Below are 16,685 nucleotides of genomic sequence, written 5' to 3' on the forward strand. Positions count from 1 at the left end.
TTTTTTTTTTTAAAGGGAACTCTGGCCTTTGGCCATCTGACTTGAGATAGTGGGAGCCAGAGGCTCACAGAGCTTTTCTGTGTTAGAAATTAGAAGTATTACACACTACTGAAAACTAGTCTCTAAGAAGCTCATGCATTGGAAAACCCAAGCTAGGGGACACTTTTAAAAAACCCTGCTCCTCTTCTGCTTGCTTTCTATTCAGTAACAAAGGGGAAGGATTTATGTACCCTAAGAAGTAGATGTGGAATTTAGTGAAAGTTCACACAGTGTCTTGAAGGAAAGTACTAGACAATTTATATAATCTCATTTTCACTGACTATTCTTTGTTGCAGGATGTAAGAGGAGGGATGGAAAAGAGAACAGATGTACTAGGAGAGTGCTGACACATCTGCTCAGTCACCACAGGGTCTCTTTTCCTTCTCAGATGAGAAGCTTAAATACTGAGAATCCTTCCTGCCCTTTGTCACACAGACATATCAGGACCTTCTTTTTCAGGAGTGCATTCATAGGCCGCTTGTGTCCTCGAGGAGGTTCCACCAGCTGCTGTGAGCCTGTATGCTGGCTGAAGCTCCTAGCTTCCAGTTATCTGCTGAGACAGATTGGCTCAGTCATTTTCAGTCTTTCCTCCAGGCATGTGTCCTGCAGGACATTGGTGCCAAATCTTCCAGAATACTCTCTGGGAACCTGGGTAGAGTGGCCAGCTACAAACCTTCAAAAGTATTAAAAACTGTGAGAAGAAAAAGGTGCATTCAAAATAGGGGGTGGCGACAATTTAAATTCTGAAAACTATGTTTTAATTACAGCCAATAATGAAACAAACAATAGGGGCTCATATCTAGCTCTCTGTTACTGCCCTGCATTTTGCCTAGATTGTATGTAATTTCTTCTGAGTGACCTTACCTGAGCACTCCCTACACTTCCGAATTATCTTTATTTACTTTGCTGCAAAGCTTTGTCACCACGTCTTTTTTTTTTTTTTTTTCTGTTCTGAAGCACTTGTCAGAAAAGCCTGCTAAGCTAAGCACCAAGCATAGGATTTAATGATGCTCCAGCCACTGAAAACATCACACTGGTAGAAGAAGAGAGAAAGGATAAAGTCACTCTGCCTTTCTTTCTGCTGCTCTAATCTAGGACTTCTACTAGAGGCAGAATACCTGCCTCTAGTAAAAAAAGACACAAACCCCCTTGGCATGTGAAGGAAATCGCTTTATTGTGGAAAATACCTCCCTTATATACCTTTAGTTTCCACCAGACATAACCAAAACCTTAGAGGGCACCCTTGAGTGCTCAGCTGCAATGCTGCTGTCCACTGTCTCACCACCCAATCAGCTTCCTGCTCACATGCTGTCCACAGGTCTCTCCCCACAGCTGCCTCTCACCCCCTGCAACTGACCTCTCACCCTGGCAGAGGCCTTTCTGGTAAACGTAACTATCAACACCTTTAACAAACATAACCCCATATCCCATAAGTACCTGCTAAGATAATTTAGCCTTGGAAACTGGCTGTCTGGAGGAGCAAGGTGCTCACTTCCACATCCTTCACCAGGTGATGTGCTGGGGTACATGATCCTGCCCTGAAACCTGCAGAGAGAAGAGCTCCTGTGCAAAAGGGCATATGCACCTTTTAAAACTGTGAGAAGGTCCTTAATCTGCCTTTGGTATTTTCGTTGTCATCTTCACATTCCTGCAAGGCAAGATGACCTTTTATTAAAGGTGCCCTGCACTGCCTTCAGACATATTGGAGTTGTACATCCCTCTAAGCTCAGCTTGAACTTGTGTGGCCTTTGACAGGGATAGGTGGGAAGCTGCAAAGAATGGAAAAAGTAGTCTTTAACATCTGAAAACTACTATGGACTAGAAAGACAGCAATGGTGAACAAAGAAACCCATGCAAGGAAAAGAAATAGGAGCACAGTTATTGTTTGGTGGGCTTTGGCCCTTTGGTGCCAGTGAAGTTTCTTCTATCCTATTTCTTCTCCAGGGAAATGGCTTCTTATTCAAAGACATTCCATTCTTCCTTTGTATTTGCTTTAAAGTTCAGCAGCCAGGGCCCAAATCTTCCTGTCCTTCACGTGTTTGTGCCTCCAGTCTGGGGGCAGTGACTCCCAGCTCAAGCCTGGGCAGTGACTGGCAGCTGCATAGCAGCACCTGCTTCAGTAGGTTCATTGGAATATCCTCTTCATGCCCCACAGATGGTTTCCCAAGGCCCATGGAAACTAAAACTGACAACAGGAGGGCAAACCGTACACCCATCCATAAACAAACCTGACAACATTAGGAGCAGTAAGGGGTCATAAAAGTAAGGCTTTCCTCTTCTAAATTTCTCTTTCCTGCCCTCCCAAATCTATCATCTCTCATTCTTTCCTCTTCCTTCCTTGAAATTGAGTCACACAAACACTGCTGTTATGGTGCTGTATTTATTTAGTAGTTGGGCCCACCCAAGATGAGGACCCTGTTCAAAACTACCATGATATGAAGGTAAAAGAAGGGACTGCAGCACTACAAAACAAAGCAGGACTATTGCATCAGTTTGACAGGTGCTGAGGAACACTTAGACAACTTTGGATGAAGATGCTGGGGGACGGGGCAATGAAACACAGAAGCAGGGGGAGGATTGGGAGGTCTTTTTTTCCTTTCCCCTTGCAAAACAGTATTTTTATGTAATTTATTTTTAGAAGCAAATTTCCACCAAGTAAGGTTGACCACAGCCAGATTAAATCTGATAAAAGGTGTCTCAGGCTCTGGTTAGAGAATGGTGACTCCATCAGTCTCTCTGATCATGTCGCATCCTGGGGTCATGGATGATGGGGCACTGTATCAGAAATTCAGCTACACTGGTAAAATTCAGATTTTGTCATTCTGGACTACATTACTAATTGAAATCACTTCAGGACTGCAAATAACTTCCTGTTTTGGCCTGTCAAGTTTAGCTCTTCTCTGGAGCAGACATCCATTGGAGTCCAAAATCAAAGACTAACTCTTCCAAGGTCCCTACTTTGCCATGTGTGCCTGCCGCGGCCGAAGGTGAAGAAGCGAGACACATCAATATGATGAGTAGGCTAATGCTCCTTTATTGTTGTGTCCGTGCGGACTCTTATACAGTTTTTTGCTTCCGTCCACGCGATCATGCATTTTCCTATTTGCTATAAACATTTTGCACGAGGCAAGCATGCATAAAGCTCTACTATTGATTGGTTGGCACTCGCCTAGCAAAATTTCCTGTTTGCGGTTTTTAGATGCTGCTTAGATGCTACCTCCATATGTCTTTTCTCAACTCCTGCTTAACTTTGCATGACTGTTATCTAGCTAGCAGTTTCAAGGTTACTGTGTCCTTTATATCTTTCTGTAAGCATTATTAACTGTTAAAGCCCCAACATCTCCCCCTCTTTTTTTGAATAAGGCTTGGGTCATTGCTTGCATGCGAGCCAAGTGACATAAGCCAAGGGGAAAACCCAAAAGAGGCCAGCCAATTTGTGAAAGGGTCCGAGGTCACCTGTAATTTATGCATGTTATCCCTCAATTGAGCAAGCTGTCGGTGAATAGAGTTAGAGTGATCTGACAGATTCATACAACACATCCCTTCAAACTCCTCACAACCATGGCCTTGTGCCAATAATAAGAAATCAATTGCGGCGCGGTTTTGAAGAACTGCGTGTCTGACCCCTTCAACATCAAGCGTTAAGTCGGCAAGAACATTGGAGGTAATATTGATCTGTTTGCCTGTCCAGCAGGCTAAGCGTCTCAATTGTGTCAATGCTTGGGAAGTAGCCATCCCAGGGGCAAAAATACTAGCGAGGATTACTTCGGGGGGATCCCACAGTTCCATGGTGTCCTTGCAGTCAGGGCCTAATTGCGACATGGCTCGCCTATGGCGAGTCTGATTATGATTCGCTGTAATGACAGCGGTGATATTGGGGGCAAACATTGTAATCCTGCCCAAGTAACAAGGTCCCCTGCTAGCATTTGCTGGGATACCTCGCCAGGCTCTATCACCACAAATCAGAAATATCCCTTCCGGGAGTGTGATCGTAAGGTTACGGGGGTTGTAAATATGTGCTGTGCCATTACAATAAAGAGAATAATTGTAAAATTGTGCTGGAGAAAGGTTACTGCCATTGCCATGAAATTTAAAGCAAGAATCGTTGGTGGCAACTGAGCCCAGCAATCTTAATTCCTGTAACGAGGACACGTTTTTCGGCCTAATATTAGCATTATGGTATATTTTTGTATGGTTAACGACGGACACTCCTATTAGACAAGTTCTAAAAGGATCAGAAGCGGTAGCTAATGATAGGCAAAAACTCTCTTGGCCGGTTTTGTTGGCCCAGGTGACCCACATGTTCTGCCTGTCATCTATGTTCAATAGCTCCATGCAAGCAACAGCCTCAATACTTATTCCCATTAGCAAAAGCAAAATTAAGCTGCTCCTATTTTTTCCAATAATGTTTCCAATAATTGCCATGATGTTGGCACTGTATCATATACCGCGTGCTAATAACCTTAGTTCTCTTAAACACTATTATATTGCTACAAAACCAAGCTAAGCAATAAGCGCACTCTGCTAAAGCCCGCTCTTCTCTACTTTCAAAGAGCTCCAGCAACTGATTGTCATTAGCATCGGGAAGGGAAACCCACTCCCACAATGCCACAAACACGTTTCTTGCGGTTAAAGCGCGCTGACACTCAATACAGCCATACAAATTAGCAAGGCTGCGTCCCTGCACTATTCTCCTACAGCCTCCACATTCCACAGTTACTGTATCACACAAATATCCAGTGCGGCCACAGCACAACTGAGTTACGGCCCGTCTACGCCTGCTCTTCTGTTGTTCCCAAAGACAAATGACCCGAGTTACGTCAACTGCGTGAGGGGAATCACAGTTCAAGGTGTTTGGCGGTAGGTTGAGCAGAGTCTCAAGGGCTTGACATAATAGGCCTAATCTTTGACGTGCTCGGAGTCGCTGTTGGTGTGTCCGCTGGGTTTCGTCGCTGGAAGCCAGGGCCGCACCCACTTTGCTGGCAACCACCTCAGGCGCGATTCTCCTGTAATGATACAAGCATACCCTCTTCCCCAGGTAAGCAGTTTACTACCTTGTCCCGCCCATGCCCCCTGGTGCGGATCCCAGGTGTCCACTAATACTTCCCACTGAGTCAAGTCATTAGGGTTGACCTTAAAATGATTTTGTATTGGTGTGTTGTTTTCTTCCCCAATGGGATTTTTCCAATTTAAAACATAGCATGCCTTCATTACAGCGTTATAGGGGGATAGCTCCCCCTCCTTTTTCAAAACAGCGGCAAGGCGCTTAATATCCTGATGACGCCGCTCGATAATCGCTTGTCCAGTACTGTTATAAGGAATGCTAGTTTTATGCTGAATGCCCTATGCATCCATAAACCGTTTACATGCCTGACTAGTGTAGGCTGGGCCGTTATCTGTCTTAATGACAGCTGGCACTCCCAATGCCGCAAACGCGGCAAGCCAGTGCTGCTTAACAGCAACAAATGCAGTAGAGGTTGCAGGTGTGGCCCAAACCGCACGACTGCACGTGTCCACCGAAACGTGCAGGTGGCGTAGCCGGCCGAAAGAGGGGAGCTCAGTGGTGTCACACTGCCATATACCTCGAGGTTGTAGGCCACGAGGGTTAGTGCCGGAGGCTTGTATTGGGCTAATGCGAGCACAGTCAGGGCAGGCAGCAACGACTGCCCGGGCCTCTGCCCGAGAGAGGCCAAACTCCTTTTGTAAAGCATGGGCAGATTAATGGAAAAACTTATGAGAAGAAACTGCAGTATCTGTAGGTGTCTCGGCATCAGCCGTATGAGAAAAGGCTGAAACTGCCTGGTCTATTACAGCATTGCCTTTTGTTAAAATGCCCGGTAAAGTGGTATGGCTCTTAATGTGTGTACACCAAAGGGGGTGTTGCCTGTGCTCCAGAAGGTCTAATATTTTAATTAGCAAACTTTTTATAGCCATATTGCCCACATGCCCTATGATAGCTTGGTCCAGTCGGTTCACCAGGCCGGCTGCATAGTTAGAATCTGTGATCAAGTTTACGGGAGCAGAGTCAAACGTTGTCATAGCAAGGGCGACCGCTTGCAGTTCCAACACTTGAACTGAAGTATTGTTTTGCTGCAGTATTATAGTCTCCCAGTGACCATCTTGTAACCAGGCACATCCATATTTGCCTGTACGTCCACTGGCGTCTGTAAATATCGTGAGTCCTTCGACAAGAGGATGATCTACCACCTTAGGGCGCTCGACAACCGTCAGGCTTGTTTTGAACAAAGGATGCAATGGGTAGTGCACAGAGAGCTGTATTCCGGTGGTAGCCAAGGCAAACACAAGTGCCACCACTGGAGCAGCCAACAACGGTGTAAAAGAAAAATCCCCGGTGATTTCAGCATTTGTTACCACCCCCTTCCATCTTTTAGTGATGTCAAAGGTGGGGTCTCGAGGAGGGTCCATTGCGGCTGCACCCCCAGACCTCTGAGGGGTTGGTTCAGTATAATGACGGTCCCTAACGTCTGGATCCCGTCCTGTCGCCTGCAACTGCTGCCGGAAGTCTTCAATCTTGTTCCACTCTGCCTGTGTTAGCCCTTGCCCTGGCCCATAAGTCTCCCTGAGATGGTCATTCAATTCTTCTACTCCCATTTCCCCTGATGCTGCATAGTCCATTAAGTTCAGTCTTTGCGCCTTAGTAAGTGTCTTTGGCTTGTCTGGTGGTTGCTCAGGATGGGAACCACTCGCATCCTGGCAATCGAGCTACTTCTCGATATTCTCCAGACCCTCCTTTAGAGCCTGAGCAGCATGTTGGTATGCGAGCGCTCTAGTAGGCTTTGATGCCCCCCCATCAATCCTTTTCATTTCTGACAATATCTTTTCCATTACATTCTTCTGAGCCTCTAACAAACGCCCTAACCCTGGGGATTCTGGGGATTCCTTGGGCAGCGGTACCTTAGCCGGATCAATGTCCATGGGCATCGGAGGCACGCTGTCCTGTTGCCCCTGCGCTTCCGGTGGATCTTTTGGGGGCTCTGGAATCCAGGGTGGTATGATGTCATCAAACGCGCCTTTAAATCCTGCAGGGGCTGCCATAGGGGGCATCGGAGGCGCAAAGTCCCCCCACTCATCAAGGTATCCCTTCTCCTGCTCTTCTTTTCTCTCTGCATCAGCTAACGTCTCCTTCTCCTCCGAGCTTAAACTATTTTCAGGTCCTTCAGCAATAGCCGACTGTAATGCCTTTGCTACCTCTGCATCAGCATGCACTTGCTCAATAACCATCCGCACCTCTCTGTACGTTTTTGCCAGCTGCTTACTATCTTTGGCCCCTATCTGCACATACTCCCACAGTTCTCTCCCTACTTTCTGCCAAGCCGCCAAGTCAAATATTTGCCCAGTAGAGTCCAATAGCCCCCGACGCCGGCACCAAAACAACAAGTCCACCAGATCGCTTCGATCAATTTTTTTCCCAGTCGTCGTAGCGACTTTCAATAGACCGTCTACGGTCGCCTTTTCCAACGCCATCATAGCAGCATTCCCCATCCCGATCCAGACCGCAGTCTGCCTGACTCACCGGTCAGCCGTGGGCACAGTAATTTCTTTTCTTATGATTCTCCTGCCTCAGCCGGGCAGCCGGGATGGTTCACCCTCTCTCTCGTCCGCCTGGTTCCGACTCCTATCCTTGTGTCGGGATCACGTCGGGGTCACCAGATGCCGCGGCTGAAGGTGAAGAAGCGAGACACATCAATATGATGAGTAGGCTAATGCTCCTTTATTGTTGCGTCCGTGCGGACTCTTATACAGTTTTTTGCTTCCGTCCACGCGATCATGCATTTTCCTATTTGCTATAAACATTTTGCACGAGGCAAGCATGCATAAAGCTCTACTATTGATTGGTTGGCACTCGCCTAGCAAAATTTCCTGTTTGCGGTTTTTAGATGCTGCTTAGATGCTACCTCCATATGTCTTTTCTCAACTCCTGCTTAACTTTGCATGACTGTTATCTAGCTAGCAGTTTTAAGGTTACTGTGTCCTTTATATCTTTCTGTAAGCATTATTAACTGTTAAAGCCCCAACAGTGTGCCAACAGGGAATTGCTTGTGCTATGTGAAATATCAGTAAACAAGAAGAACTTTAAAATTTGGAGCCCAGTTTTGTGGTTCAGGGGGGTTTCTCAGCTGGTCCTTCTCTGGTGTCTGTTACTCCTGTGACTCCACTTGCAGCAGGAACCAACTGCTGAATCTGCCACTCTGGCTAGGAGATTTTGGAGCAAAATTCTTTCACCTGCCATACAGCACAATAATTTTCCAAGCTGCAGTCCTATAGCCTCTTGCTGTGACCTTGTTGAAGCTCCTAATGTAAAGCCAGGTCAGATTTTGGACAGCAGTCTTCAAGGCAGAGCCAGAATGCTGCAGGAGGCACCATTTGGGAGTCAGCAGGAGGTGTGATTCCTCAAGTCAGTCTTGAACTGGTTCCACAGCATGGTGGACTATTGCTTTCCTGGCAAGAAGACAGGCACAACCACTGTATCAGCCATCTGCGAATATTAAAAAGCTCTTTCTCCAGGAACAGTCATTATCTCTAATGCCCTGCTTAAGTTTAAACTTGGGTAATTACTTTCATCTGACCTAAAAAAAGATTCTCGGGTGGGTTTTTTTCTAGGTACAGTATTTTTTCATGCTTTCTGCAGTAAACAGCTTTGTAGGAATGCTGCACACTGTTAAACAGATGCTTTGTTACACCCTGAAAGATAGATGCAGTTTGGAGGTGGATCATTATCCGTCGAGAAGCACTAAGGCTCAGCTGCTACAGGCAGGAGGTAATCATTAATAGCAGAATTATGCAGCAATATTGATGAAGACGCATGTTATTTGTGATATATTTGAATAATTAGCAGTGGGATCTGCACACCTATCCTGGAGAAAACACCAGGCTGCATTACTAGACCAATGTAAATGGTGGGAAGGATGGCAGGATGAGTGATAGGTGGGGAGGAGCCCCAAGGGGAAGCAGAGAGGAATGCTCATGCAGATGTGATGCAGAATGTCCTCCGGTGAGTCTCCCTGGCAGTAGCTCAGAGATGGGAGGCCACAAGGAATTGTATGAAGGGTGGCTTGTGTTTGGGATGCATTGCATGGGTCTCCATGTTTCCACTTGAGTCACTGAGCTGCTCTTCTCTCCATTTTGGGGCAGGAACAGGTTCTGCCATGACCAGCCATACCATAGGGCTGACAGCCTTTCCCCCCTTGGTGTAAATGCTTTTTAGTCAGGCATTTCTCTGCACATTAAACAGGTCTGAGATATTCAGGACTTTAATTGGCACAAGGCATACCCTAGGCGTAGTTCGGAAATAGCAGCAGGAAACACTGCGGGATTGTCACGCTTGTAAAGCTTATATATTTTCTGTGCTGTTAGGAATGCCAGCCTCTGGGGAGCTACTTGTATCTCTGCAGCTGATGATGGAGGAAGAGGAGAGGGAACCCAAAAGGACTGTTTTATTTTACTCTGCTGTGTTTTTGTCAGTGATAGAAAACAGAGATTAAGGTCAATCCCAAGAGCCTTAAGTGGTACTCAGCTTTTTAGGTGCAAGGTATTTACAGCTCCAGCACAGCAGATGTTTCTTCTGCTATTTGTCATTCAGAAATCGAGCCCAAAAGCTTTGCCTGTCTCCCATCGCCTGTTTCTAACATCATCTTCCATTATTCACAGTTGTGTTATCAAGCACTATCACAAAACATATCCCAGAAACATCTGCACATCTCCTTAACTGTCCTGTAGCTTGTGGCTTTCAGTGCATCCTAGCTGGTTTGGGGTGAATGACAGGTCTCTCCTAGTTCGTGTTGGTGATGCATGCCCCTGATGAACGTATCCTCATCCCAGAGTTGCCCTGTCCATAGGAAGACAGGGTGGAGGGTCAATAGATTCACAGTGGCTGTCTCTGGCCAGCAGCTGTCCAGGCCCTGCTTGTGGTGCAGAAGGACAGGGTTGGCACTCAGCAGCAAAGAAAAGTCTTGCTGCCACAAGCAAGCACCAGTTATAGAACAAATGCAAGTTTTTAGGCAAAATATACTTAATCTAGGTATGGATCTTGATGTCTGCAGACAGTGCTGCAATGAATGAAACTTTTTCAAGGAGGAGAGACTTATGTGGATAATGAGACCAACCCATGGTTACTCAATGATTCTTGTGGATCCTCCCAACTCAGAATATTCTGTGATTAACTCAGGAGATACTTCTCTCTTGCTGTACTTCTTTTTTCAAATGAGGCCATGATCTTTTTATCTGAAAGGGTTTGAATTAACTATGAACTGTCACAGTTAGGGGGGAAAACCCCCTTCTTTTAAGGGAAAGTTATTACATAGTCAATTGCTCTGAATTTTATGCTACCTTCCTCTGAAGCACCTTAGGCTGGCCAAGGAGAGAAGCTGATCATGGGCAGAAATTGTGTGGGTCTCCTTTTAGTTTTCCAAATCATTTGCAGGCCCCAAAACTCACTGGGAAAGATACTGGGAATGAGGCTGTGGGAAGGGAGAGAAGCAGTGAGGAAGGGCTGGAGTGGGGTGGGGAGAACATGTGCATGGGTTTGCTTGTAATTAGGAGATTTAAACTTTGAAAGAAGTTAATTAATAATGAAACTTCTGACTGAATGATGCAGATTATGAAGACTGGCTTTGTCAGCAGCTGCAATTAATTACAGGCTCAGGCACAGGGAAAAGGAGGAGGGTGAGGGATGTGGGAGAGGGGAGGTATCACCAAAAGAAAGATGATGAACCTGGCTGCAGACTGTTGCTGTGGTGACAGGAGGCAAAAGCTGTGGTTGACAACGGTGACACATTGAAGGCAGATAGTCCTAATTACCTTCTCAATCGACCCAAGCAGGCAGCAACCCCTCTCGATTCAGGGTAGGAGATGCTCTGGTTTTCTCCTTGCACTTTCTTCCTTTCTGCTGCAGGTTTGATGTGCTTTTTCAGTTTTTCCAGCTGCTCTGAAAGGAAAACCATGAAACAGTGGCTTTTTCTAATGTCACTGTGATAGCTGGGGAATGGTCAGCGGTTCTGTAATATTCTTGGGAATTCTAGACAATGCTGGCAAACTTTGAGATCTGGTATCTGAAAAACAGGTTAGAAGAAATCATCTGCAACTGGCCATAGCATTTTGAGCAGGAAGATGAGATGAGATTGCACATCTGGCCTAAGTTTCAAGCTTTTTGGAAAGCTTGCCATGGCTTGTCAGGTCTTGTGCTTCAGGATCTCACCAGATGCTGACAGCACCCTGCCATTGTTATGAATAAAAATGGGCGGAGAAAATATTAATCTCCTTAAAACGCCTTTATTGATCAGCTCTTTCAATATTTGCTCGAGGGGTTTTTGGCTGCCCGTGCGCCGTGAAGGAGGAGGGTCTTTTTCAGCTCTGCTGCAGGCAATTCAACAGAGTTGGAGAACTCGCCCTCGCTGGGAGCAACCCCAGAGTTCTGAGTTTCCTTTGTTTTCTTCAGGGGTCTCACCTCTAGTTTGGTTGTTTTAACTTACAGCTAGTAAGCAAAACCGGAGAAATTAGCTCTTTTGATATTTCAGGGTCTACACGGCTTAGCATTAGTTCTTATGCGTTTCAATTTTGCTTGGTTTTTATTTTATAAGGGTTTTTTGGTGTTAAACTGTATCCCGAGATGCACCTGGAGTCCTTTATTTGCATGCGGGATCAGCCGGGGCGGGCGCCTGGAGGCTCTAATGACTGCGTGGTAGTTTTGCCGCAGTTATGGCGTCTCGGGGGGTCTCACGCTGCCTCACAGCGGCGGCAACGTTTGCGGGGGTTCGGGCCGGTTCTTGTGAGGTGGGGGGTGGAACGTGGCGGGCGTGTGTTTCTTTCTTTTGGAACGGGGTGGCGGTCCGGCGGGCTCGGGGACGCGCTATCCAGCAGCGGCAGCTGGCCGCGGGCGGGCTAAGCCGCATGCGGGCTTTGGGGGGGGGGGGCGGCCGGGGTCTCTTGTGCTGGGCAGCCGACTGCTCCGCGCTGGAGCCACGTCGCGGCGGGCGGCTCCGCGGGCTCTGGGTTCTCCCGCGCCAGTTCTCGGGCCGCGGACAGGGCTGGGAGGGGCTTCTTCGCGGCTGCGGGCGGCCGGGGTTTCTCCGCACCGAACCTGGGGGGAGGCGGTCGGCTCTTCCCTCTCCTGCTCCGGCGGCGGCGGCTGCTCCGTCATTGGGGGTGGGGGGGGGACGCGGTGCCGGGCTTCTTTGAACGGAGCTCTTTTTGTTTTTAAGGTGGTCTGGGGGGAAGGTGCCACGGAGGTGGCTTTTCACTGTTACACTACAGGATAAACATTCTAAATTTCATTTTTATCACCATGGTCTGCATGGCCTTGTGGGGGGCACAGCAAGGGCTGTGAGAACAACATGTAAGAGTGCTGCCCTGGCATTGCTGCTGCCAAAGCTCATGCATGGAAGTGTTGATCTGTATTAGATAAAAGCTCCTGACTTTCATGAGTTTGGCTGTAGTCAGAATAGTACTCTCTGTCTCCAGCTGTTGGGGGTTGGGTTTGTTCCTTTTTATTCTAAAGAGTTTTTTCCCCATAAGTTACCAAGGAAACTAAGTGTTGGGTACTTAAGAGTGCTTGACCAAAACAAAGACATGGCCAAAGCTCGGAGGGAGAGATAATGCTAGTTTTGGGGCAGGTAAAGGACAGAGCTTGAGGCAGCTTGAGGCATTCGGGGAGAGAGAACAGCTGGGTTGCTGCTTGCTGTAAGAGGAGTTCACTGTGGCCAGAGGGGTCCAGTCCTGGGAAATCTACCATCATCTGCTCACCCTGGAATTCTGAGCTCCTCTGTCACCCTGCTGGAGCTGGGCCAGCCCTGCCCCGCCATCGGCTTCTTCAGCACTGCTCCTCTTGCTACAGTGTGACCCTGCACCTCCCCCTGCCCTGGTGGGACATCCTGCCATCACAGCTACCAGCCTGGGACTTTCCTCCATTCCAGCTTGGTGTTCTGAAAATTCCTGCAGGGGCACTGAGACTGAACTCCCCTGGGTTTTTGGAAACCAAAGCCCTCAAGGTTCTTGGTACCATTTTGTTATTAATGTTGTAGTTGTTGTTTTTGTTTGCTTTGTTATACATACTAGTAAAGAACTGCTGTTTCTATCCCCAAATCTTTTCCTGAAAGCCTCTAACTGCAAATTTATAATTGGAAAAAGGGGGTGGGGTGGTGCTTTACATTCTCCATGCCAAGGGAAGCTCCAGCTTTCCCTGGCAGATACCTGTCTTCCTAAACCAAGACACCAGCTTCTCTTGTGTCACGCTTTCTGGAGGAAAAAAAAAAAGCCAACTGGCTTTCAAAACAATTTTTGCTTTTCATTTGTCATGCATTAATTTAATCCAGGAATGTTTGAGGTCCTGGATTTTTCTACATATCTTCTCACCCCCTTATGCCCAGGGAGAAGGACTTTTGCACGCATTGGCTCAGTCTGCTCTGAAACTGTTTTGGCCCCTTGAAGAGTGTCATTCAGCACTGATCTCTCTGTCAGGGGTTCAGTGGTGCTGCCTTTCCAGTAACTGTCAAAGCATCTGGTGCAAAGTGGAAAGGCTGAAAGAGCTTGGGCTGCTCAGCCTGGAGGAGACATGGTTTCAGGAGATCTTATCCATATGTATTGATACCTAATAGGAGGAGTAAAGGACACAGACTGCTCAGTGACACCCAGTGACAGGGCAAGAGGTAATGGTCACAGCCTGAAAAGTGGGATACATCCTACTTAAACTTAAAAAACCACTTCTCTTCTGTAGAAATAGTTAAATGCTGGAGCAGGTTGCCCAGAGAGGTTCTGGTGCCTCTGTTATAAATGCAACAGCAAAAATCAGATTAACAAAGAAACAATTTATTAATAAAACGATCCCAATCACCAATAAAAAGAGAAAACCACAAAAGGATTCACAGCGCAGCGCCGGGTGGAAGAGAAGACTGCACTCAAAAGCACGGTTTTCCCAAATCCACATGGAGCAGGTCGCAGCTCGGGGTTTTATAGGGGTTTTCATGTCCCAAGGCGGAACAGGTGCCCAGGATAGTCCAAATAGTCCAAATAATTTTTGGATGGGCTTCCGGGATTTGTTGGATTCTGCGGACCGTATTCCGGGAAGATCCTTTCACATGCGGATGGAGCTCACCGGTCCATGTTTATTTCCATGTGTATTCCTCGGTGGAGAATTCTCTTTTTCGTTCGGAGAGGAATTTCTTTGTCTGGGTGCGATGCCGATTCTTATCTGGGTTGGCTAGTGTCTTTGTTTCTTGTAATGGTCCTTGTCCTGTTCTCTTTGTCTCAGGACTGAGGATGGTGGAAACCTGGCGGGGGAATAGTTTCTACGGACCATACCTTTTTCATATTTTATATTAACACCAATCTAACATATCTTGCTATATTCTTTTATCACGAATTTTTACCCAATGTCACATTTATCACACCTCTATACCTGAAGGTATTCAAACCCCAAGTGTGTACAACCCTAAGCAATCTGCTGTAGTTGATGCTACTTTGAGCAGGGAAGGTGGACAAGATGAGCTCCAGAGGCCCTACCAACATCAACCATTCTGTGGTTCTGTAACAGAATGGTGACACTAAATAGATTTTGAAGAGTCCAGAAAAGAACTGCAGTCTTAACTGAAAACCCTTTGTGAGCTAATGCTTTTCTCAAATAGTTTTCCTGGGCTTCAGATGTGATGATTGAAGAAATGTGAAAGAGAGAGGAAGGTGGAAAGTTGAAGTTGTGTTGCACAGACCCTTAGTGAAAGTACTTTGTGCCCTCTTGGTGCATTCCTCTCAGAAAAGGGCTCTGGTTTTGAAGCCTACATTGAGGGTGGGTTTCATGAGCATTACTTTGTAGAGCACATGGGATTAATTTTGTAAGGGATATAGTGATAACACATTCTTGAAATCACCTTAGAGCATAATTGGGATAGTAGAACTAGTGCCCTGCTCTTGTCTGATTTTGCAGCTGAAGGTAGCTCACCACAAAACAGGTAGGGGAGAAGAGAGAATTAATAATCTTCTAGATCAGATTGTGCAGTTTATTCATAAATCACTGTCAGAGAGCAAGCATGGAAGAGTTGCTCAGAACAAACCACAGACGCTGAATGTCTCAGAAGTGATCAGAGATATAGGCCACACTTTTAGATTAATAATGAAAGAACTGAAAATGTATGCACTCAGTGGGTTGTATTTTAAATAGATAATTTTGTGCCTCTTCTATTTAAAAAAGATAATATTGTCTGACTGTGCAAACTGGGCAGTTATATTGTTGTGAGGTGTGTAAAATGCCCAAGAATGTTTCTGCCAGAGGCTGGAGGTCTATTCACTCTATATCACTGCTTTGCATTGGGCACACTGGAAAGTGCTGCACAAACACACCCACTTTTAGAGCTAAAATACTGTAAACAAGTTCTTGGAGAAGCGTGTATCAGGCTTTAAAACTCCTTGGCAGCTAGAGTGTGTAGAGTACAAAGATCACACAAATACACCATTTAAATCACTTCTCTAATACATAAATAAAGTGGCACTTGATGAAATTATTAGACCACAAATTAATAATAAATAGGAGGGAACAGTTTTTAATGTAAAGTATAATTAGCCAATGTAGCTCAGGGCTGCAAACTATTATTGAAGCAGATAGTTTAGTAAGATTATCAACAAACAATTCAAATGAATAAATGAAGCATCTGCAGGGACACCAGTGGAGCTGAGAATACAATTATAAGGACTATCAATCCTCATGCTTTAGGGCATAAACAGATCACCAGCTGGGGTCAGAAACACAATTTCTCCTCTTAGTTACGAAGTAACTTGGGCACGTTGTGGAGTTTTTACAGTGTGGGTCACTGCAGGAAGCATAGTAACAGATTAGATGGACCAGTGGCACTTCTTTACCCCCAGATTTTTCTGAGTGGGAACAAGGAAGAGTTCTAGTGTCATCTTGTACCCCCTTCCCAGGAGGGCAATAATCATGTAGAGATCAGTCTGCCCATTATGATTAAGATCCCTTGATCTTGGAGATCTCTGATACATTTAGGTATAGGCCACCTTGGAAAGTCTCTTCCATGTATTTGGAAGATTTGGTAAACCAGTGAGGGAAAGGACTCAGCAAACCAACAGGAGAGGAGCAAACATGTTTGACTATGGCAATGATTTGACTTGTGTCAGTAGTTGAGGCCTTTTGTGCTACCTCTGCTTTCCTTTTTACAAAAGTGTTTTGGCTTAATAAGGAATGGAGTAGTCATGAACTGAGTGCAGAGAATGTGAGAATGTAATAAATTAGCCTACCAGTACTTCTTTCCCTTAATCTTCCTATTTTGTGACTTCAAGCTTATCTCAGCCATGACACTTCTGCAGATTTCCTTGACTCTTTTCCACCTGGTTTGAATGTGTTAGCATGATGGTGATTTTGCTAAACTGTGTTACCCTGGGAATGTACCAGCCATGTGAGGATATGGACTGCCTCTCAGACAGGTGTAAAATCTTGCAGGTAAGCAGATTTCCTTCTTGTTGTGATAGTGCTTCAGTCCAAGTCACAAATTATCACATGTGCTTTCCTTCAGAGTGGGGGCTATACCTTCCCAGAGAGGCTGGCAAGACTATCCCTGGCAGCGAGCTATTCTGTTGTAAAATGGCAAGAGCTTGCTTTGAGGAGGGGAATGGGACAGAAGAGAGAATAA

The 16,685-nt window shown here is 46.1% G+C and overlaps 1 protein-coding gene across 1 annotated transcript in view; it reads left to right on the forward strand.

The window, feature by feature from the left end:
* Positions 1-16,685, forward strand: part of CACNA1I (calcium voltage-gated channel subunit alpha1 I) — a gene marked incomplete at both ends in the record, with an annotated part of 160,586 nt that overhangs the window by 59,204 nt on the left and 84,697 nt on the right. Inside the window, one exon of the mRNA XM_083860601.1 lies at positions 16,384-16,495. Within this exon, the coding sequence (XP_083716727.1) occupies positions 16,384-16,495 (112 nt within the window). The remainder of the gene's footprint in view (positions 1-16,383; positions 16,496-16,685) is intronic.

This window comes from Zosterops lateralis (assembly GCF_965231275.1).
Source record: "Zosterops lateralis genome assembly, chromosome: 4".
Lineage (NCBI taxonomy): Eukaryota > Metazoa > Chordata > Aves > Passeriformes > Zosteropidae > Zosterops > Zosterops lateralis.